Genomic DNA, 23,661 nt, shown 5'->3' with positions numbered 1-23,661 from the left:
TTGATTATATTTTTGAATTGATTTTATATGCAAAATCATTTCCCCCCTAAAAAATTGTCTCTCTCGTGATTCTTAAAAAAACAATATTTGGCTACTGTTTTTAGCCAGATCTAGATGGATTATATGAATCTAGCTAGAATCTGTAATTCTAGCTGGAATTTACAAAAAAATAAAATTAAGCGGTTGTTGTTATAAATTATTTTTGGGTTATTCCCCAAAATTATACCATTTTTAAAAAAATAATAGCAAGAAGATTAATATTTTGACAAAAATAGGCCAAGGAGGATTCCAAATATACAGAAAAATCAAGCTGAAATTTTGGGTAAATTAGAAGTCTAATTGTACCTTTTTATAACAAAACTAGAGAAACAATAACGATTTAAGGTGAAATTAAATTATTTTTGGATGAATCTGTATAAATATTAAGCTCAGAGACATAATTAAATTTTTAATAGGTCAATTTGATTTAATCATGAGACCAATTAAGAATTTAATTATGTTTAAAAATTAATTTGAGTCCAATTAAAGGATTTTATTAGGTGCAAGGGCTTAATTATACTTTAAATGGGTTAAATTAATTTTATTAAGGATTTAATTGGTGAAAAAATAAGTTTGAGAGCTCAATTTGAGCTTAATTTAGAAGATTGGAATTTTAGAGGACCAAACTTAATTTTTACAAAGTCAATTTGTTCACATCAGATGTAAAATTACAAGAAAATCAAAGTTTTAGGGTCAATTAGAGGTTAAATTGAAGAAACTCACATATAAGGACCATTTTGCAAAAGATGTCAAATTATGGGGACTCAATTGATTGAAATCAGGGGTGAAATTGAAAAAAATTAAAAGTTTAATGGTCAATTTACATAAATTTAAGACTAATGACTAATGTGAAAAACACTAGAATTCGGGGTTGATATTGAAATTTGGCAGGGATAAAATTGAATAAATTTAGAAGTTTATGATTAATTAGAGGTGCAATTGAAAGAAATTAAAAGTCGGAGAACCAAATTAAACTTTGATCAAATTGTTAAATCAAAGCCTTAAAGGCCAAAACGACATCGTTTCATTAAATGAAACGATGTATTTTGATCAAAATGACATCGTTTTTTACCCAAATAGTAAAAAGAAGGAACCAGAAGACATATCGTCTGGTTATTGTTCATCTTCTTCATTATTTTTTTCACAGGAAAACTGCTCGGACGGCCACCTTTTCAAAGCATTTAATGCTTAATCTCTCAACCAAACCAAATAAACCATACACCACCGTGATAACCTGACATTTGATCATATTCAAATATAGTTCTTTCTAGTTGATTGACAACACAGTAGACTCAATGTCATTCTAAAGTGGTCAACTCGGTTCGAATTAAGAGTCAAGATTGTCACCAATAAAAATAAAATGTCTCTCTTTCACGCTTTATCTTCTATAAATAAAAGAGTGCATTTCAAGCTTTGAAAGAGAAGATATGTGAGGGCAAAGTTCAAAAAAAAATCAGTCTTTCCTCAGCCTTTTTTTTTCCTCCTCCACCGCCTTGCTTGGGACTGTTTTGGTGCTTAGAATAGTGCCTTTATGAGATTATTATTATTCTTCTGTTGACAGCGGAGTGGTGCATTACTTTCCATCTAGACTATATATTAGCTGAATTTATTTTAAAAAATCTTCCGGGGCTTCGATGGTTTGACACCCATAAAAGGTTGAGAGCCTTGAACAGTAGTCTTTTTGTCCGAATGATCTAGCAACAAGTGGTAGAGGAATCAGACTGTCTTGATAGTCCCGCAGTATAATGCAATATCATGACCAAGAATAGATGATGGTTCTTGATTTGAGATAAAAAAGAAAACAGAAAGGCGGCGAGCTGCTGCTGCTGCTGCTAGCACTCTTGTAAAAAGACTACAAATACATGGTCAGGTGATCGGAATAGATTTAGAGAAACTACAGATTCAACTGTGTCCAGCAGAAAAAGAGGTAACTTTCACTATAATAAGGGAGGGAGAACGAGAGACCCAAAGAAGGAAAATAAAAAAGTCCACTAACCCAGATTAGCACACGTGTTCCTAAGTTAACCAGATCAAGATGATAAGTAAGAATACAACCTCATAGCACAGGGCAGTAGCCAGTCAAGGCCTCTTTCTCGACCACCAACAAATCATTACAATTAATTATTCGACGGCAGGAATGCCTTCGATTGGCCACTTTCAAAACTCACTACATGACCCTGAAAAAGCGGGAAGTTATGAGATTTAGTAGCTGTTTTGCCATAACTGTTGAGCCTGCTTTGAAGGTTGGCCTTGAGAACCACCTAGGGACCCGTCCCTTGAGTTTTGCTGCTGCTGATGTTCCAAAGACATCCCCGTTTGTGAATGATAATAATTTGGGTACCCCAGAGCCCCAAAATGCTGGGATGGTTGCTGACCTTGCCGAAATCCACCAGGCTGCTGATTCTGCCCCTGGAAGCTGTAATATGTGCTGGCAGGGACGGCAGACATTGTTCGCGATCCAGGCCCATGCAGCCACATGGCTGAATTCTCATTCTGACAACAAAAGGAAGACACAAAATAAAGCTACTTGTACTTAAAGATAGAGTAGTATCCAAATGAGATAAAGGAATTTTTCACTACAGCCATCTCATTTCTACATTCCCTCACATCCATGTTGAACCTGCGATAATGGGCCCCACATGAATGTGAGGGTAGCACCAAGTGAAGCGAATAATCTACCATGAAACAATTTCTTTATGTTAATCATAACCACACACAAAACTCAAGCTTCCGGTAGCTACAAAAGGAAAACTACAAAAAGATTTTGGACATATAAATAAGAATTTTCGTGATGACACCTGTCCCTGTATGGATGATGTGTATTCAATGCAGACTAGGTAATTAACATTCATGAGAGTTTTTCAATGCTAGGTGAAGAGCAAAGGCATTACCTGCTGAAGTGACATCAAGTGGCTGGCATCCTTGTATTGAGAACCTAAAATATCATCATAGCCTATTGTTGTGCCTGCAGGGGCAGTGGGTGCATTCAGAGGAAAGTTTCCTGCAGGAATGCTGGTGGAACTCCCGAATCCATACCCAGAAGCAACAGCAGCAGACTGAGGCAAGCTGCTTACAGAAACACTGTTCTTGTATTGAGGAAGCACTGCTGCCAGCGACTGATGGTATGAGTTATTACCAGCAAAAGTCTGCTGGAAGGCTGATGGCATATATGTGTAGCTCTGAGCCATGAAGGGGTAGCTGATCATGTTGGCAAAATGTCCCAAAGGAAGGGTAGGCTGTTGATAAGGATGCACAGCAAGGTGTTGTGGAAGAGCAGGTCCTGTGGCAATGTTGGCACCAGGAAGAGTCTGAGGAGTTGGCTGAGGTGTAGAAACACCACCTGCTCTCAAAGCCTGGCATGTTTACAAGCCAATAATCAGAAGGAAACAACCAAACCATAACACTCCAACTAAGTTTGAAACTAGATTCATTATATAATATTTTTTTGTGTGTGATCTCACTCGTTTTATTCACATTCTAAGACAACCTTACAAGACAGACAATAATCAGGAGGGAAACAATCAAATCATATCACTCCAACCAAGTTTGAGACTAGATTCAAATGTAAATTTCTTGTGATTTCACTCTTTTTATTCACTTTCTAAACCAACCAGATCACATCTTCATCTTATAAGAAACCAACTCAAATCACCAAAATATGAAGTCAATTCTATCATTATATGCCCCAATATCATCATATTATATTCAACAATTACGGAAATGCGAGAAATTACAAAGAAAAGGACAACTGGTTTTGATGTGTTGAAGTTAAAAAGTATTTTGTTTGAAGAATGGTTATGAGATTTCTTCTCCTAATAATGTTGTATCCAATATTTTGCAATAATGGATTCATTTAATTTAAACAGCTGTTGTCCTCAATCAAAAGAAATAGACCCTATCAAAAGACAAAAGATGCAAACTTAACAGATCACAACAATGAGGTCAGCTATGAGTTAGCATGTGTAAGCTCATCAGCTGAATGCTAAACCCATGACATTGTTCAATATGTGATACAGATAGCAATTACTATACAGCTTAGGAGCAACATGTATAAAAAAATCTGTCACAAGATGCTCATCACCATCAACAAATTCATTATCCTGGACGAGAAATGGTTGAAAACTGGAGAACAAATGAGATCTCTAGTTAGCAAGCTTTTTGCACATGATTTGTGAAACAAAGATGCATTGCACTTTCACTTCTATGTGATGCTACATCTTAACCTACATCTGTACAGAACGAGTATGCTGAAAGCTCGTTATCTACTTGGTTATAGACAACGGAACTTGAAAGTGTATGTCAAAACAGATGTTATGGAGATAGGTAAGGAGTATACCTCACATTTTTCAGTTAATTCAACAATTTCATTTTACAAAAATATATACCCCCCCCCCTACAGATAAGCAAGAACTATAGAGTTTTTCCATATATTAACAGTTAAATGACTTCTTAAATGCATCAGCAAATACATCTTGAGAAAAACATGGTAAACTTCAAGTTCAAGAATGCTATGGCAGCAGGGTACCTCTGACATGGAAATGCTTGGACCACTAATAGAAGTAGCTGCATTGCTGTATTTTGTGGGCAGTGATTGCGTCACAGGGAAGGGTGAGTATGGAAGATCAGTCTCCCTCCCAGCCTGAACAGTTGAGGCCAACAAAGCGCTTGGCATAGAATTTGTATATGCCTGCTGTAAACAAAAATGTAATAAAAAAAAAATAACCAGATCAATAATGTGGTACTCTCTCCTAAGTTTAGTTCTAGTAAGTTGGTAACACAAACTAATTGAGTAGATAGACACACATACATATGTACACAGAAACAGTATATATCCATGATTCCACACATAACCTCAGCTACACAAATGATAAGATAATAATAAAAAGAAAGATGAAGCAATGGGTACTTCACAGTATTATCTTCACTCTATAGTTCCATTTATCTAGCATGGCTGTCACATGAATAATTTAAACTCTCTCTCTCTTCAGCACACCAATCTCTCATGCATAAAATGAATAGAAAAGTAAAAAAATTCCTAGTTAGAGCTTTGAACAACAAGAGTCATTGATAAAATCCTTATCTTTGATATAAAACTGAATCTTTCTCTTTAAAAAAATAAAAAATTCCAGACAAACCACCCTTGACCACAATAAATTCAATATATCATGCAAAAATAGTGTGTACATTAAAGAGAAAAGTTCAGATTATTGTAATGCATTACCATTACACTCGAGAAAGGAGCAATATTCTGCATCTGAGTGCTTGTCTGTGGGTTATTAAATGCAACATTCAGCTGTTGAGTGTTTTCATAGCTATAACCAGGTGTAGATGAAGGAAATGCATATTGATTTCCTTGAGTTGCTTCAGATGTCTCCTCCTTCAAAGTCTCTGACTGTGGAACTGAAGAAGAATCGTAATTTGTAGCACTCACGCCAGCTCTATGTACCAAACTTTCATCTACTGCATTTCTGAGATGCTCATCCCCATAATATTCAGGATTTCTACAAGAAACGTTCTTTCCACTTAATATTCAAAAATGAAAAACACACATAAGGATATAAAAATATGACCTTAAAAAGGCATACCTAGCTTCTGAATGTCCGGTTGATAAAGCATCTACCACTTCAGATGTCTCCTCCAAGCTTTTATTTATGGGCATTGATGCAAATTGCCCAGAAAAAGCAGAATTCATGCCAGATCCAAAACTCCCAAAGCTCAGGTGTGAGCATTCTTGAGCATGAACTTGCAGGTGATTTGGAATTATTACAGAAGGATTATTCTCTTCAGGCTGCACACCCTGATCATCATTCTGCAAACTTAGGTGCTGTAAGTTAGCTGCTACTGATGAAGTCCCATCTTCAGCTGAAATCACATGAGATACAATCAATTCTGACAAATTGTCGATGGCTCCTTAAAGAAAGCAGAGACAAGTTTAGAAGAGCATTGCTGTGTGTAATATAAGGAAAAATCACAAAATAATAAACTCCCCAGTGGATCATTACACTGTAGGAATGATGTCGACAGTCCCCCCACTGAGAAGGAGCTGATGAGAAAATCTAGAAACAGTGGGGGTGAAAAAAACCAGCATTTTCTGTTATGATGCCACATGTTTTATGCAAAATTGTTGTATTTTGTATTTCTTTTTTAGGTGGATATATGCTGGGGTGGGACTGTTACATTCAAGCACTTGAAAAGCATCGGCCAACTACACATATTATAATAGAAACACGAAGCTCAATACTCTCTGTACAAATCTTACTGAATTTACTTAATTTGCATACAAAGGTGATCAGTTCAAAGCTGAAAGAATCTAAATAGGAAAGACAAAATCATCACAAGAAATTGAACTTATCCTCCAATGCCTCAAGTCAATGTTGAACATACAATTCATCAAAATACCATACAAGGAGAAGTTAAAATTTTGAAATAAATAATTGAATGCAATTGGGAAGTGATAGATGAATCTAGAACATTAAACTCACCTTCATTATTCTCAAAAGCAAGACTGTCAGACTGGTAGGAATTAATGTTTTCATACACGTCATTATCAAAAAGAGATGAACCTCCAGAACCATCCTCCTGCGTATTTCTAGTAGATACAGAAGCAGGTCCAACATGGTTTCCATCGAAAGATTCAACATGAGCATCTTCTGCTGTTTGATCATCTAACTGGGACTTGACATGCTGACTACCTCTATCCAGAGGCAAGTTGGATAGATCTCCATACAACTCCGAATCTGCAGGAACGTCCCGAACAGAGGATGTAATAGCAGCTGTTGGCTGCTCAATCGATGGCCATTCATCGTTAGAATGGTTATGCTGGCTTGTAGCCATTTCTGGTTCTGCAGTTATTTCCACCACCTTGGAAGCATAATTTTCTGATGAATGAAAATCATTGTGTGATGCTGCCAAAAGAGAAGCTGCAGCACGGTGATGATTAACACTTTGGTGAGGCAGTATGACTGATGCCTTATTTTGTGGCCTACCCATTTTCACAATGTCAGCCATTGATACCTGACCTGGAACCCCCATCCAGGCAGATTGATATACAGGAGAAGGCTGTGGTGATGAAGAAACTCCATCACCTGCACCTATGGTGGACATTTTATTTTCTGCGGCCACAGAATCACTGCACGAAATGTAAATCAAACATGATAAACAATAAACTCCACACTGCATACACATTGACACTGGTAATCATATTGCCCCAACAAGAAATGAAGCATCCCAAAATAGACGAGAACAAAATAAAACAGTCCCAACAGAAGAATTTCATGATTTTTTTTTTCACATATTAATACATATAAATTAATAAAGATGAGCACATAACAAATCTTTTGTTTTGCAGAATTAACTAACATTAGCAATGTAGTTTGGATCCACTGAGGTGAAAGTTATATCTAAAACAAACACCGCTATAATTCATAATGCAGTCATCATGTGCCCCAAGTAGGTAATTTAACCCAGATTTGTTCCAATCTAAGAAAATCATGCAAATTGGAAAACTATCCAATTATTTATGCCAGGCCAGTAAATCCATGATGGCCCTTTTATTCAGGAAAACTATCCAATTCTTAGAGCACTGAGCTATGGAAATCTTGTTTTACAATACTAGATATGAAGTAAAAGACATCAGCACATGCATGATAAAAGAAATATAGCAGAGAAGTTATCACAAAAATAATAGTTTTATCATACCATTCCTCAAAAACATGAATAAATATAGACATATAGTATAGAGAATTCTCAGCCAAAAAAATTCCACTACTAAGGTTTAAACAGGAAAATTACCTGTGCGATGGAGGTTGCCAATTAATATTATTTCCTGCAATACCAGATGCAGAAGGAAAAGGATCAATATAAGCATTTGTTCCATTTTCCTTCTTGTATGCAGGTTTGCTGTGGAAAGTGCTGGATTCTGGAGAAAAGTTGTTTGTTATGGTCCACATCAATTGCACACTAAACAAATGATTAACTGTAGTAAATTGAATTGCAGCATTCTCATACCATTAGAGTTGAAATACGCAGACCTCCCAGGGCCACCGCGCCCATAACGGTCTGCACCGCCTCTACCACCACGATTCGAAATGTTACTAGCACCACGAGACCTGAAATCAGTTGAATCCTTATTCTGGATCAACAACAGAAAGAAAAGTGAGGACGGATGAAAGAAAGAAAAGATAGCTACAGATGGGCCATTGAAATGAAATACTAGGAATTTTCCAACAAGATGCTTCCCTGAAATTAAGGGTTATAAGGCAAAACAAAATAGTTTGCTTCAATAGCCTTTCAAAGAAACAGATAATAAGCAAAGGGTTTTTTTTTTTTTGGGGGGTCTTGACACTAAATCCAACAATCAGAAAAACCAAAGAGATAAGTATCTACATTGTATACCTCTTTTTTCTTTTCTCGCTTGCTCTTCACCTCATGGAAAGGATCTGCACAATGAACAAATTTCAAGTCAAATTCATATGCATGCAAAACTCAATAGAAGACTTGAGACCTCTCAATTTTCCAATTGCATAAAAGACAAAAAAAACATTAAGTATCAAAACTTTAAAGCAATACATTAATATGAGAGATAATGTAAAGTAATGATAAGAACCGACACATTGAGATTAATATAACTAAAATCCCATACACAAGCAGTAAAACAGCTCGAACAAACCAGAAACATGAAGCCATAAAAAACAGCTAATAAGACAGCACAACCATCAGTTAAATCAGGGATTTGACATGGACAACAATGGCTGAGCAGCAGCAGTGGCCTAATTAGCTTTTAATCAATGTTACTTTGATTTTCTGATAAAAAAAAAGGGGGCTTGTATAAACACACCAAAAATAAAATTACGCAGGCACTTTTGTGCAAGTGCAAGCAATTTAGAATGTTCGTGATGTTCACTTAATGTCTAACAATCAACATATCCAAATCCACAACCTAAAATCTTCAATGATTACAGAGAGAAAGATAGCTCCTTGTCATGTTTTGTCAAAAAGGTAGGAACTTTAACTATATTTCTCCAGAACTTCCACTGTATAGCTTCTATTGCTCATATCTATGAACCAGAATCAAGCAATTCCATCAAAACTGCAAGACCACAAAACACACTACAAACTGCAGTAGAGAAATACTTCGACAAGATGAAACTGAAATCTTACCACACTCTGGAAAGTTAACAAAAATTGAACTTTTCAGGTTAATAACTTCAAACTATCACGTCCAAGAAACATGATCAAACAATTTCATTGAAACTATTTGACTAACACAAAATCCTCAGTTCGATTACCAAAAAAAAAAATATTCTCGGCCCATGATAAAAACCCTAACCTGAAAAGGTTGGAACGCTTGAAACAGAAAGAAAAGTAAACAACTTGAAATCGAAAAGTTAAATTGGTCACAATCAAATTCAAGAGCCCAAGCAATAAAATATCTGTCAGTCCAATAATAAAAATCTAATCCCCAAACTCCACTGAGACCCAAAAAAACAAAAGAATAGACCTTGAGAGAGGAGGCGATTAACAGCCTCATTAGGGTCCATGTTACACTCTTTAAGCATAGCGTAGATCTCAGGTTCAGGACAGTTAACAATCTCCTTCAAGCTTTGTACCATCTTCCTTGACGCTGCTGGTATCCCTGATATTCCAGTGTTACCCTTTCCATTATTGTTATTTACTCCTCCTCCTCCTCCTCCTCCTCCTCTACCACTCATCCTCTCTCTCTCTCTCTCTCAACACGCACGCACGTAGACAGTATCAGCTTCTCTCTTTCTCTCTCTCAGATCTGAGAAGGGAAGACAACGTTGTTTGCTTTGCTCGTCTGAGTTTTCTCTTCGTTGTTTATACGCGGCGACAGAGGGTTTAAAGGACCGAGTGGAAGAGGAAAATATGTTCAAGCTCTTGCTTTTAAGCACTCAAAACCCTCTCTCTCTCTCTCTCTCTCTCTCTCGTGTGTGTGATTTTTTTTTTCTTTTAAATATTTCCTGTTTTGTTTTTCAGAAGACTAAATATTTATTGAGTGGGGCAATGGGCAATGTTATCATTTTCCTTTTTTCTCTAATCATCGCATGATTGAGAGACTAAAGCCATAAATTATGGAATTTCGAAAATAAAGATATAATGCAGATTATAGTTTGTAACAGCACCTGGATCTAAAATATTAGGCATTGTGTTTTTTTGAAAAAAAATTAAAGTTTTAAAATAATATCTTTTTAGTATATTTTAATCGTTTTGATATATAGATATTAAAAATAAAAATATATATATAAAAAAATATCATTTTGATATATTTTTAAGTAAAAAATATTTTAAAAACTAACATCTACCACACTTCCAAACAGGTTTTATGAGTCATAATTGTTAAGTTCAAATTATTATTGGAGGCATTGTTGTCAAAGTCGTGAGTTAAATCGAAATATCATATAATTTTACGAGTTAATATATATCTAACGTATAAAATCAGATTAAAAACTCTAAAACTAGTAAAATCAAACTTAACTGATGTAAAATTAATAAAATCAGACTAAATTTGATTTATAGAATTAGCTTTGGGTGGTAGTTATAAAAATTAAAAAAAAAATGTAAAAAATTTATTGTTATTTTTTACAATAGTTACAAATATTAAGAAAAGAAAGACTCATTTAAACAAAACAATTTATACCATTTCTATTCTTGCCTATATTTTTATTTTCTATCACTCAACATATAATTATAATTCTAAAATAATAAATTACATTAAAATCTAAAATATTATTAAATTGGATCTTAGTTTTTTTTTTAAGGGATATTTTTGACATCATTAGATTAAATTATTTCTTTTGAGAAACTTTTCCTATTAAAAATAAACTCTTTAATGTTTTCCACATACTTTTAAAAAGATAATCATCAAAACTAGGCATGGGAAATGTTTAAAGAGGTGGGAAAAATATTTAGAAAAAAAAATCCACAAGATTACATGGACCCAACCAAGTCCTCTTTGCCTAACATACCGATAGCAACAAGATTAGAAAAAAAAAAAAAAAAAAAAAAAGGACTAGCAAAATCCAAAGGCCATAAGTAAGATGAATGGTTTTAAAGTTACAAGTATTATAAAAAATAAATAAATCTTCATTGAAAAAATTAGAATTGGACCATCAATATAACTATAGACGGCTAAACAAGTAAAGAATTTAAAAATTTTGAGGAATAACTCAACTGATCAGATCTAAGTTTATTTTCCAATAGTCATGAGTTTAAGTCTCTTCAAGGCCACTGGAGACTTATATGATCGTTAACTTTAAAGTTTATGAGATTAGTCGAGGTGCATGTAACTTGAATCGGACATCCACGATAATAAAAAAAATAAAGAATTTAAGAGAAAATTATTATAATATTTTATTTTGTGATTTCTTAGAATAACTACTATAATAATAATAATAATAATAATAATAATAAGTTTTTTTTCTTGGAGATATCATACAATAAATATCTTAATGCTATATAAACTCGGGTTATAAATGAAAGATGTATAATTAATGCAAGTGAAGATGTGATCTACCATTTATTAAACACAGAAGATACTCACATAGATTAAGAAAACAAATATATATATATATATATATATATATATATATATATATATATATATATATGGGGGGAGGATGGTCTCATTCTACAATGAAAGATAAAAAATGAGCTGTGCTTATCATAAAGTAGGATATTGGCATATAAAATAAAATAATGGCGTGTCCAAATATAAGGATATCCACGTACTCCCTACTACTGGAGGATGACCTACCACCTGACACTCCCTTCGTTTTTGCATTAATTATTTCAACAATTCTTGACGGGCTGTTAAATCAATTATTGGGGTTGAAACCCTTTTTAGGTTATTTAAGATAGAGGTCATCGATGTGGTGCGAGGCCGGTTAAATTTTTTTAATATAAAAATAATTATATTTTTTTAAAATAAAAAATTCAATAATCAAGTTAAATCTTAATTAATTTATAAAAAAATAAAAAAGATAAAAGTAACAGTAGCAACCACAGATACATTTTAAAAAATATATATTTTCTTAGACAAAGATTAAAACACGAGACCCGTGACCTAGTATGTGAGTTTCGGTTAAAATAGTCCAATCTTTCAAACTTGTGACCCAAAAAGTTAACAAAATTCCTATTAATAAAATGTTAAAGAATGAAATCGAAAAAAAAACCAATAAAAAAGGATTAAAAACAAAAAAAATAGCAATCAAAAGAATAAACATAAAATCTGATATAAAAATAAAATTAACTAAAATATTAAAGGATGCAATTAAAAAAATTATTCGATTAAAAAAATAATATAAAATATTGAGCGATGCAATTGAAAAGATAACTCAATTAAGATAATAATTAAAAAAACAGAAGTCAAAATAATAGGGACCAAATCTGAAAGCTGAAAAAAAAGAAGATTAAATTGAAAGAAAATCTTAATTGTATGGATAATCTAAAATAAAACAAATAACAATAAAAAAATAAATTAAATCCGAAAAAATAAATAAATTAAAAGGTTGCTTTGATAATGTGTAACGGTTGGCTTTAAAACCGAGGAAGAGAAAGGAAAGAATGAAGAAAACAAAAGGTCACCGGCACAAAACCTAACATATTTTTGCCACACCCATCGCATAGGAATAGAGGCAATGTTGTGGTGATTAAAGCATCTTCATGGAGGTCAAAGTTTGGTTGCTGAACAACGTCGTACATGTCGTCTAAAAACCATAGAAGAACTCGTACGCGTAACTACCTTTTTTAGATTAAACAATATTTTATTTATGAAAAATATGAAACTACCTCTAGCCATACTCAATAACTATATAAAAAAAACAAAATGAAAAGATAAAAACACCTTCTGACCCACAACAAAAACAAATCCCATCCAAGATCTTTATGGTAATTTTACTGTGCAAATAAAACGAAAAACTCATAACTAAACTTGCCCACTAGTTCATATTCATTTTCCTCCAAAGGTATATTAGTCATTTGACTACTCAATAAACAATAAAAATACTATTATACCCCTGCTTCGAAGGTCATTTGTGTTGTGTTAACATGGCAAAATTATCATTTTATTGTTCCAATCCACAGTGCCAATGAATCTATAGCTATAAGAAAACAATCACCCCTTTTAGTTTTTTTTTAATTTGAATTTTAAATAGAATTTAATTTATAAGAAATAGAAAGAAAAAACAAATTAGATAAGAGATTCTCTAATTTGCTAAAATAGTTTCTCTTATAATTAATACTATTTCAAAATACTCCCATCTTTATTTCATTCTAAAAAACCCATGTAAGGAGGATGACAACATTTGCTTTTGCTTTTGCTTTTGATAATGATGGACAAGCTTGTTGCTGTTGTAATTCTTTAGGTATCGTATTCTAAAGTATCCCTTTTAATTTTCAATTAGTTTTAAACTCAGGCTAGAAAACTATCTTTTAGCACTGTGAGTTGTCTATTAACTTGTTTAGTTGTGGCAAAGGTACCTAGATTATGTGAACTGATGAATCAATATTCTTTGTTATAGATTTTTTTATAAATATAAAAAAAATCTTAAAAACAAAATGGGTTTAATAAAAATACGAGACCCAAAAGACTTGGACTTGACAATCAGCTAAATCAAAGGTAACGTGGGTTTGACAAACATTCCAGACCCAAAGAACTTGAGCTCAGCAGTCGACCAAGCTCAAGGTATCGTGAGCCTAGAAAACATGTCAAGTTCTAAAACTATATGTTTGATCCTAGATGATCCCCTAAATTAAAAGTATTGAAGGCATGATAAATTATCATGCATCTCCATCTAGAATAATTATGTGAGCCATTCATATCTGATGTAATGATTTCCCTATACTCACATGTATATATAAAATCTCTTAAGAAACCTACCATACTTGCTATCTTATTAATGATATTTAAGGAATATTTTTCCCCTGTTAATGTCATCAAAAGTAGAGGACTTTTTAGTCATTCCCTTCTCTGAAAACAACAAGGTTCAGGGAATATAAATATCTCTTAAACCAACCAAGTAAGGGTTAAGAACTTTTTACGTCTTAAGATAAACTTATATAGATTTCAGAGTATTAACCATCTTACAACTTAAGAACAAATATCTTTATTCCTTGAATTTAAAGCTCTTTTAAGCCATTTATTGCATTTCTCACAAATAAACTGATTTTATAATCGGAAGGTCTTTAAGTCCCCCTGATTAGGACTGTTTTTGTAGGTACTCAAGTTTTTACCATAAGCTTGGAATTCCTTGGTCTAAAGAGAAGAAATCCAAGTATCTAAACATATTGATTAACCACTATCTCAAATTCTAAATAGCATATTATTTATATACCTTGGATTTTAGGACATCATCAATGACACCATCTATGAGGAAACTTATAGAAAGTCATAAATAACTCTATTGTTTTATTGTTTTCTATAATTAACATCATTAATGGTAGATAATCAGGACACTACTGGAATAAGACGAGTTACTAATCTGCTTTCCATAACAAATACTACAGCCCTCACACATCCAATCCTTCAACAACTTATGGAACAAATACAACTCCTCATCTAGGTAGTACTAGGAAATCAACAAACAAGAGAAAATACATCTTAACAAATCTCGGTCCCTCCTCGGTAAGCTGCCGCATCTCTCCACTCACCTCCATGACAGCAAGCCTCACCTAGTGTTCGTAGATGGTTATACTATCTAAAAGAATGTTGACAAAATAATCCAATAAAGGGTCTTCAACCTCAGGAGTCATTGAGTCATTCCAAGAAGCATACGCACCCCCATGACGCTTTAGCGCAAATAGGTTTTTCTAGGCTTCTATCTTGGCAATATAAGAAAAAGGTTGTCCGTGTATTACGCCATCCTACACTAGAGACTTTAAGTTTCCCTAAACCTAATAGGTGTAGAAGTGAAAATAGCTAAAATAAGGATTCATCTAGGAGGATGTCTATACCCCTCATTGGATCAAAGATTCTCCTTTATCCAAACATGTGTTGAAAACCCACATATCCAAATACTATATTTCCACTAAAATAACCCTGGATAACTATGACGAGCTCACAGATACTAGGAAACATGTACAAAATATGCACAATAGTTTGTAGTTAGTCATTCAAGACAATCATGCCATGTGCAATATCCTTCTACGACCTTCAGAGGTTCAGTAAGAACATGATACAATAATAAAAGGCTGATGAATGAGATAAAGTATTTTTGTGTTTTTTTCTTTATCTGAAAAAAATTGAATAACTAGTTTTGAGAACGAAACATGTGCAAATTTTACCACTCGGTGTAAACAACCATGCTAAAACACAAACTTGTGCAAGAAATTTATTTCATTAGTAATTTTGTTGTTTGATTTAGGAGAAATCAGAGATTTTTTATTGTTTGTTGGAAAAAGAGAGTCAAAAGAGTGAAATAATCTATCATTTTGATATATCTAATTATTATAATATAGATATAAGGTATTATTGTTATTTTATTGTATTTAAAATTTATTTTTAAACTAATTTGTAAACTTTAATTTTTTAAAATTTCACAAATAAGTGAAATATCAATATAAATACATGGATAATATTTAATTTTATATCAAACTATATTTTTAAAAAACTTTTAGTTTTTTAATTTTAAATTATTATTTTAATATTTTTAGATTGTTTTAATGTAATGCAAGAAATAAATTTTTAAAAATAAAAAATATTTTAATATATTTTTAATTAAAAATCATTTAAAAAAGTAATAGAAATATATATATAAAATGATATCGTCTTCGACATCCAACCTCTTAACAGTAGTACATCAACCTCCAAAACATCCAAAGCCAAGAACATAAGCAGGCAAAAGATGAGTGTCTGTCTCTTCAATTCCCCGCCTACACTCTCTTTACCAACGCCAGCAAAGAGAACCCTAAATAGTATCCTCGACACCAGCAACAATTGGACCAGGAAAACCTTATTAGGTGGTGCCATAACTGGAGCACTCTCAATCAATTTATTACTTTCCTCTCCATCTTTACTTGCTTTAGAATCTCCATCGCCATCACTCGAACATTCACAATCAACAGAATATCTTTGCCGTGAAGAAGAAACCCAACAAGACTTTAAAGTAGAGAGCGAAGCTCCTCAAGTGGTGACTAATGAAGGAATTGTGGAAGAAGCTTGGGAGATTGTCAATGATAGCTTTCTTGATAGTGGGCGACGTCGATGGACTCCTCAATCTTGGCAGGTATGCGTACATAAATGGCATACAAAAGCTGCCTTCTTGTTAACTTAATCCTCTTTTATGTGGATTGATATTGTAGCAAAAGAAGGAAGATATTTTAAGCGGATCGATTCAATCGAGAGCAAAAGCCCATGATATAATTAGAAGGATGTTGGCTAGTTTAGGTGATCCTTACACGCGGTTTCTTTCACCTGCTGAGGTACTTAATTTTGCTGCTGCTGCTTTTTCTTTTTTTTTTTCTTTTTTTTTAATAGTTTTGCTGTATCTTATGATTAGAAATGTTTTTTTTTTTCTCCCATGCAATATTCAGTTTTCGAAGATGGGGAGGTATGACGTCTCTGGTATTGGAATAAACCTTAGGGAAATTCCTGATGAAAATGGAGAGGTCAAACTGAAAGTTCTTGGATTATTACTTGATGGGCCTGCGTATTCTGCTGGTGTAAGACAGGTAGTTATGAGTTTAAGACTGTTAACCCAACGTGTCAATACCTTTCTTGTTTGGTAGCTTTGTCATCCAAGTGATTATTGGTGCTTGTTGTTATATTGCTATATTTATATTTGATGGAATTCTCTATGTTGATTAGTGATGAGAATTCGCTTCCTTTCACAGCACATTATTTATGTAGGAGTTTCTTATCGAGATGTGAATATATTCGGTTCATATCATTTGTTTACTAGATATCATTAGTGCGATATGGTTTTTAATTGAAGTGTAGAATGAGCTTACTATCGTTTTCAAAATAGGAAATGCTGTTTCTAGTTGCATATATGTATGGATAACAAAGAAATGATCTCACTAACTCCTCCTTTGGAGAGAAGACTATTCTTTCCCTTCTCATTCTGCCATTTTAAGTGCAAATGAGGGCAACCATAATGGTGTGTTTTTCTCTGCAAAAGGTGTTTTTATCTCTCTTGTAAATATCAACATTTTGCCCAGCTTCTGAGAAATGAGACTTCAAAATCATACAAGTTTTAGTACTGAATCTCATGGTCATAGCTTCTGAAGACCTAAATGCTACTCGGTTCTAGTGTATTTTTTAACCCTCCAATCATTGAGTCCCATGCCTGCGTTTTCTCCCCTAGAATAAATTCATTATTCTACCTGAAGCTTTGATTAGAACATTCTACTAATTAGTTGCGCCTATTGTTTCATCGATTTATCTATTTGGTACTGGGTTGAATAAGGCAGACATTCCTATTTGGTAGCTGTATTGTCTTTTCATCATAACTAGTGTACGGGGTGAGTTTCCTTATGTTCTATCTTCTTTTGGCAGGGTGATGAATTATTATCTGTTAATGGAGAGGATGTCAAAGGGAAATCAGCATTTGAAGTATCATCATTGTTACAGGGCCCAAATGAAACATTTGTGACAATCAAGGTTTATAAAATTGGTTTCAGATGTACAGTATTGCTGTATTAGCTTTTGGGTTTTTATCTTTCGATTGATTGTTCTAATACATACTGCTGTATTATAGGTGAAGCATGGAAATTGTGGACCTGTTCACTCTATAGAGGTCCAGAGACAACTTGTTGCTCGAACTCCAGTCTCTTATCGTCTGGAACAAATTGAAAACAGCACCGCTTCTGTTGGGTACATACGCTTGAGAGAATTCAATGCATTGGCTAGAAAAGATTTGGTAATTGGTAAATGTTTGTCTAGTTTAACTTAGTCATTGCAATTTTATTGTAGCAAGTAGCAACCAAAACATACTTTTATGACATACCTTTAATACATGCAATATTACCTGCTTCAGGTTTATTCTACTCCCTAAAAATTGGCGTCAAATTAAAGCATTTGATTTTGTGTTTTTCCTTATTTCTCATGCTGCCTTTTTCATTTTTTTTTTAAATAGAAGAATGAAATGATTGAATGAAACTACATGCAAACTCAAACCAGAACCAGTGATACTATGGAAGCCCAATTAGATTACCATAACGCCCTGCCCCCAATTCTGATATTCAACTATGCTTTTGCAAAGCTCACAAATGTATTTTAAACTCTTAGCAGGGTTTATCGCTCTAGGCTCATGTTATGTAGTTTTAGCTGGCCTGATGGTTAATGATGATTGTGCAGCAATGAAGCGACTTCAAGACAGGGGTGCCTCATATTTTATTCTGGATCTGAGAGATAATCTTGGTGGATTAGTACAGGTTCTTATCCATTTTCCTCCATTGTTAAAATCCAGTCCCATATTAGCTTGGATGATCTACTTATTCCCATTATGTGTATATGCAAGTGTTGATTTATTTTACTTTACCAAGTGAAAGAGCTTAAGCATATGTTGAAAGAAGATTTGGAAATGGAAATAAAGTGAATAAACCATTCTCACACACGTGGACATCTTTTTGTTGGTCATTGCTATAATGCCTTTCTGGAGAAACTTAAAAAGAGAAGGAAATTTTTTGAAATAGCTGCTATATGCCTCACAAATGTTTTTGATGAACTAGAAGTTGCTTGGAGATAAGACTGAGAGAACATGGATTTCGGTGGTCTTCTTGTGGGCATAAATGTGTGTAGGATAAATCTGGAGAATTTGTAAGAGTGGAATGAACGAATGTTCCTCAAAGGAAAAGATTAAAATAGAGGGCCTACCCTTTCCATCCTCTTGACAATCAAGCACAAGACATTGCTAGGATTGAAAATTCAACTGTGGTGATGAGGGAAGAATCAGCATTTACTCTGATTATACTAATCCATCATCCAGTAAGACTGATGGGAACTGATCTGATTCATCCTGGCTTGCTTGGGTGATTGTTTTCTAGTTACAAACTTCCTTCCAACACTATTGGCCACTAACCTGCAAAGAAATTGCAGGCTGCTGATTTTACCTTTTCACCCTTTTGCCTTTTCCATCTCTCCCACTCTTGGGTGCCTAAAGGTTCATCTGAGATTAAAAAAAAAATTAAAAATTAAAATCTGGAAAGAGTTTTGTCTATAACAATGATGAATTCTTGGCCATCATTTTGTCCCACTTTCAGGTAACCTTGCCATATTGTGTTCATATGATCTTTAGACATCATACTGTAATGCTCTTCTGCTAACTCTTGACACTAGTAAGGAAACAATCTTGTTGAGAAATAAAACTGAGGGATTATCATCCCTCATTGCATTAACAATCCTCCAAAAATTTAAGCAGTTGTGAAACTAATCAAGAATCAATTTGTCTTTGACATAGTCCCCCGTCTGCTTGTTTTGATTTCTTACTCAAACAATTACATTCCTAGCACCCACCTAGTAAATATTTGATCCTTTACTTTTGCCTTCTTTTTCCAACATAAAAGAAGCCTCAGATCTGTTCATGATGTGCATCAAAATGTGTTTTCAATAACTTAAAATAAAGAATGTTCGTCCAATTGTACAGCTTTTCATGGCAATATTCATGCATTCATATCACCAACTTCACTGGCTATGGTTCCCATGAGAATGGTCAGCAATATGAGCCTACTGAAACTGATAGAAGGGAAAAAAAACAATAAAGAAATTGTTTTCTGTCACTTCTGCAAGTTCATTGGAGGGATTAATATGAATAAGTTCTTGAATTTGTGCTTATATGCAGACAAGTATATGCAAATGAATATCTTTTTTTGTTTTATGAAATAAAACCTCAGTTTTATATGTTTATCAGAATAAAATAGCATGGATCTACTTCAGTGAGATGATTGTGGATTAGTAGTGAAATAAATGACCCCCCCCCCTGCATTCTAAGTTTTGTTTGTTATGATGAATGTGTGCAAATATGCCAGTTGATTATTATTATTATTTTTTACTTATTTCAGGCTGGAATTGAAATTTCGAAGCTCTTTCTGAATGAAGGGGAGAAGGTACTTGTTGAAGATTTGAACTACAAAGAACCTTTTCCTGTTTGTTTTTGTTTTATGCAGTTGATATCTGAAATTTTTTTGCATGACTTTCATTTCTCATCAACTTCAAAAAAGTTAGCAATCTCTCATTAGGTTATGTGGGTAATGGGATTGGGAACAGTATGGCGTGGATACTACAAGGCCAAAATGCACCTTTGCCTATAAAATGTTGAAAACTGTACTGAACATTGAAAGGTAGCTATTGGAAATGGTATGTACCATTAAATCTGAAGTTTGAAGCTTCATGATTGAGATAAAATATAATGAGGTCTGAAGTGTCAATTTATTTTGACTGATTTTGACATTTGTCTTGGATAGTGAAAAAGAGGAAAGGGGAGGAGGGTGTTGGGACTTAGAGCTGTTGATAGTTGACGAGGCAGTATTTACATGGAGCTCTCTTTTTAACAGCTTCTGTATGTGAATTTGCAACTTGTTAGATCCAAGTATTTGCTGTTTGACTGTTATTACGATATCATCCTTGTGATGTTTGATTATTTGGAAGTCCCATCTGAAAGGAAAGGGTATTGGTGCATAACATTTTTGAAGTTGACAATTATGGTTAATACTTATTGAGGATTGATCAAGAACTGATTGTGGGACATACCTAAATATTTGGATAGTGAGATGTTTGATTAGGAATAAAAGTTGGGATGGGGACATAAGAGTTCCTGATAAGGATTATGAAGGCATTTGATATAGGAGTTCCTGATAAGGATTATGAAGGCATTTGGGTTTCGGGAATAAAAGTTTAGGTTAAACTATCAAGTACAGGGGGCTGTCTTGTGATCTGGTTTTGGAGCTGGAACATGCATATGATATTATCAACAACAAGAAGAAAGAAAAATAGAATTAGAGGAGAGTAAAGGAATCTGTGACTATATAAGAAGAAAGAAACTAGGTTTGCATGGATCAAAACATGCTTTCATTCTAGAAATTCTCGATATGCTTATATAACGATTTCATCATAAGAAATACTATATTCTTATACAAATTCCAAAATTCTAAAACATTAAAGGCTGGCCTAATTAAATAACTACTCATAGCCATTGATTAAAACTCTGATTGAAGAAGTCACAGAGACTAAACTACTAAACTTGTTCACTGCAAACAGTACAGTTCTGAAAAATAAAACCTATATATATATATATATATATATATATATATATATATATATATTAAGTAGGGAAATAGGGTAATGGATGGAATTGAACTTTGAATTTTGATCTAAAAGTCCTGAAATCAAGAATTAATCTGGTGTTTTATCTTGATGTATTAACAGGTTATTTATACTGCCGGAAGGGATCCACAATACCAAAACACGATTGTAGCAGACAGCGCACCGTTGGTCAAAGCTCCTGTTATTGTAAGCTTCTTTTCTGATATATTATTTGCACTATGGTGAATGTATAGGTTTTCGTTAATATCCAAGTCTCAGGCTTTTTCACTATCAAAGTTGATGGCTCTGAACATGCAACATGGGCATTTATTATTTGGGTGATTTTGTTGCCTATGCAACATGGGCTGGACAATGGTGATACTTTTCAGCATTAATAGCAGCTACCAGGACCAGAGACTTGGGGCTTGAGCTTCTCAAATTCTGTTAGATTTGATTGCCCTTTCAAATATATTTCTTCCAGACATTCTGTCATCCACTGCTCAGAGCATTGTTTCTTTAGGATCTTATATGCATTTTTTCCCTCTACAAATCTTGACACATTTCCATGCAGGTTTTGGTGAACAACAAAACTGCTAGTGCGAGTGAAATTGTGAGTTCCTTGTTTGACCAAATATGTGTGTTTATTTGGCTTTTAGCTTGGGGTGCTAATCAAGCTTCATGTTTCAGGTTGCCTCTGCACTTCATGATAACTGTAGAGCTGTGCTTGTGGGAGAAAGGACTTTTGGCAAGGTTAGCTAGCTTATTGTGCCAATGATGTATTTTGTTTATGTTGTTCCCATGTTTATTTCAATCAGGCTATGTGTGTGTTGTTATCTTGTAGATGAAGACCCCTCTTTCTATGTCAGGCGTAGGAAGTTGATTTCTTTTTTTGGTCCTGCTTGAGTTAATCGAACATCCAATCATTTACGCATCAATAAGAATAGCTGATTTTGATTGTTTAGTGATCCAATTTGTTGAGTTTGATAATTACGGGTTCCAACAATTCAAGTAAGAATAGGGTGATTATTGCTGAAACCTGTTAATATTCTGTTGCTATGGCAAATATATTTTCAGGGTTTGATTCAATCAGTTTTTGAACTTCATGATGGGTCCGGAGTGGTTGTCACTGTTGGGAAGTATGTCACACCAAATCACATGGACATAAATGGTAATGGAATAGAGCCAGACTATCAAAACTTTCCAGGTACAGGTCATCATTGTTTGGGTAGTAAAATGGTGATTTCTCTCAATAATCTGAACAAAACTCCATATGCAGGTTGGAGTGATGTTAAAAAACACCTGTCAGAATGCAACATCAACCGGCAAGGGTAAAATTGAGGTCGGCATCAATATTCTTTCCAGAAAATTGTGCATATTGATTCCATAATCAGCTGCTCAATGATTCTTGTGCTTTGCTAGCTGACTAAGCACCTACCTTCGTGAGTCAAAAAAACATAAGTTGACTAAAGGCATTGCTTCTGCATTCTTCCCTTGCATCATACAGAGGGATTTTTATTAAGAGCTACATCAGTGCTGTCTTTCGAAATGACAGGAACTACCACCATGAAGCGATATTTATTTTTTTCAAAAAAAAAAAAAAAAACCTGGGATTTGGGTGGAATTGGGTAGGAAAGAGTTTGGTTGTAGCCTGAGTTTTTCCTTCTAAGATGTATAGACAATTTGTTGTAACCCTTGTGGAACCAAGGATGTCTCTTCCTTCTCTTGGAGTACAGTGATATGGAATTGTTTTCCTTTTAACTTATAACAGGGAAGAATTTCAAATTCCTCTATTGAGATCATGTAATTCGCAGTTTATTTCATCAGGGAAGAAAAAATTCTTCAACTATCAAATAATCATTGAAATTGGCGATAAATGTCTTGGTGATTTGTAAAGAGGTAGGTAGGGATGATAACAGTGCACGAAAAAGGATGTTGTAGCGAGGGGGGAGGATATTAGAATTATTATTATATATATATATATATAAAGGGGTTAGTAATTTATAACTTATAAATCATAATTTCCATTTCAGAATGAAATATATCAAAAAAAACTTCCATCCAAGTGCATGCAACAGAAATGCTAATAGTGGGCTACGTTGGCCATTAAAAAACATAAATTAGAACCATCTAGGTGGTGGCTCAGTGGTAAGAACTTAGGATCAAGAGGTTTGCTCCCTCTGTGGTCTCAGGTTCGAGCCCTGTGGTTGCTTATATGATGGCCACTGAAGGCTTACATGGTCGTTAACTTCAGGGTTCGTGGGATTAGTCGAGGTGCGTGTAAACTAGCCCTGACACCCATGTTAAACTAAAAAAAAAAAACATAAATTTGATCATCAAATGAAGGCGCTGAGCTTCATTGTGAAAGG

The 23,661-nt window shown here is 34.0% G+C and overlaps 2 protein-coding genes across 4 annotated transcripts; one reads left to right on the top strand and one right to left on the bottom strand.

The window, feature by feature from the left end:
• Positions 1-1,940: 1,940 nt before the first annotated feature.
• LOC7483591 (uncharacterized) lies at positions 1,941-9,998 on the bottom strand. 2 transcript variants are annotated; one of them, XM_024581144.2, is made up of 10 exons: positions 9,539-9,998; positions 8,434-8,477; positions 8,047-8,170; positions 7,831-7,957; positions 6,522-7,168; positions 5,625-5,901; positions 5,261-5,540; positions 4,565-4,729; positions 2,931-3,392; positions 1,941-2,532 (listed from the first exon to the last, which is right to left on the bottom strand). In XM_024581144.2, exons 1-10 carry the CDS (start codon positions 9,747-9,749, stop codon positions 2,242-2,244), a joined length of 2,628 nt encoding a protein of 875 aa, XP_024436912.2. In that variant the 5' UTR covers positions 9,750-9,998; the 3' UTR covers positions 1,941-2,241. The 2 variants fall into 2 exon arrangements, with proteins under 2 accessions (XP_024436912.2, XP_024436913.2); XM_024581145.2 differs by having other exon boundaries at positions 4,565-4,726.
• Positions 9,999-15,840: 5,842 nt separating this feature from the next.
• On the top strand, positions 15,841-23,085 carry LOC7483592 (carboxyl-terminal-processing peptidase 1, chloroplastic). 2 transcript variants are annotated; one of them, XM_002316703.4, is made up of 12 exons: positions 15,841-16,280; positions 16,357-16,476; positions 16,588-16,725; positions 17,552-17,656; positions 17,754-17,922; positions 18,353-18,429; positions 20,056-20,100; positions 21,419-21,502; positions 21,867-21,905; positions 21,983-22,045; positions 22,370-22,499; positions 22,572-23,085. In XM_002316703.4, the coding sequence occupies exons 1-12, from the start codon at positions 15,900-15,902 to the stop codon at positions 22,625-22,627; spliced, it is 1,407 nt and encodes a 468-aa protein (XP_002316739.1). In that variant the 5' UTR covers positions 15,841-15,899; the 3' UTR covers positions 22,628-23,085. The 2 variants fall into 2 exon arrangements, with proteins under 2 accessions (XP_002316739.1, XP_024467316.1); XM_024611548.2 differs by having other exon boundaries at positions 22,370-23,085.
• Positions 23,086-23,661: the final 576 nt, after the last annotated feature.

Source organism: Populus trichocarpa, chromosome 11 (genome assembly GCF_000002775.5).
Source record: "Populus trichocarpa isolate Nisqually-1 chromosome 11, P.trichocarpa_v4.1, whole genome shotgun sequence".
NCBI classification, from domain to species: Eukaryota; Viridiplantae; Streptophyta; class Magnoliopsida; order Malpighiales; family Salicaceae; genus Populus; species Populus trichocarpa.
This window is presented reverse-complemented; position numbering and strand designations above follow the sequence as displayed.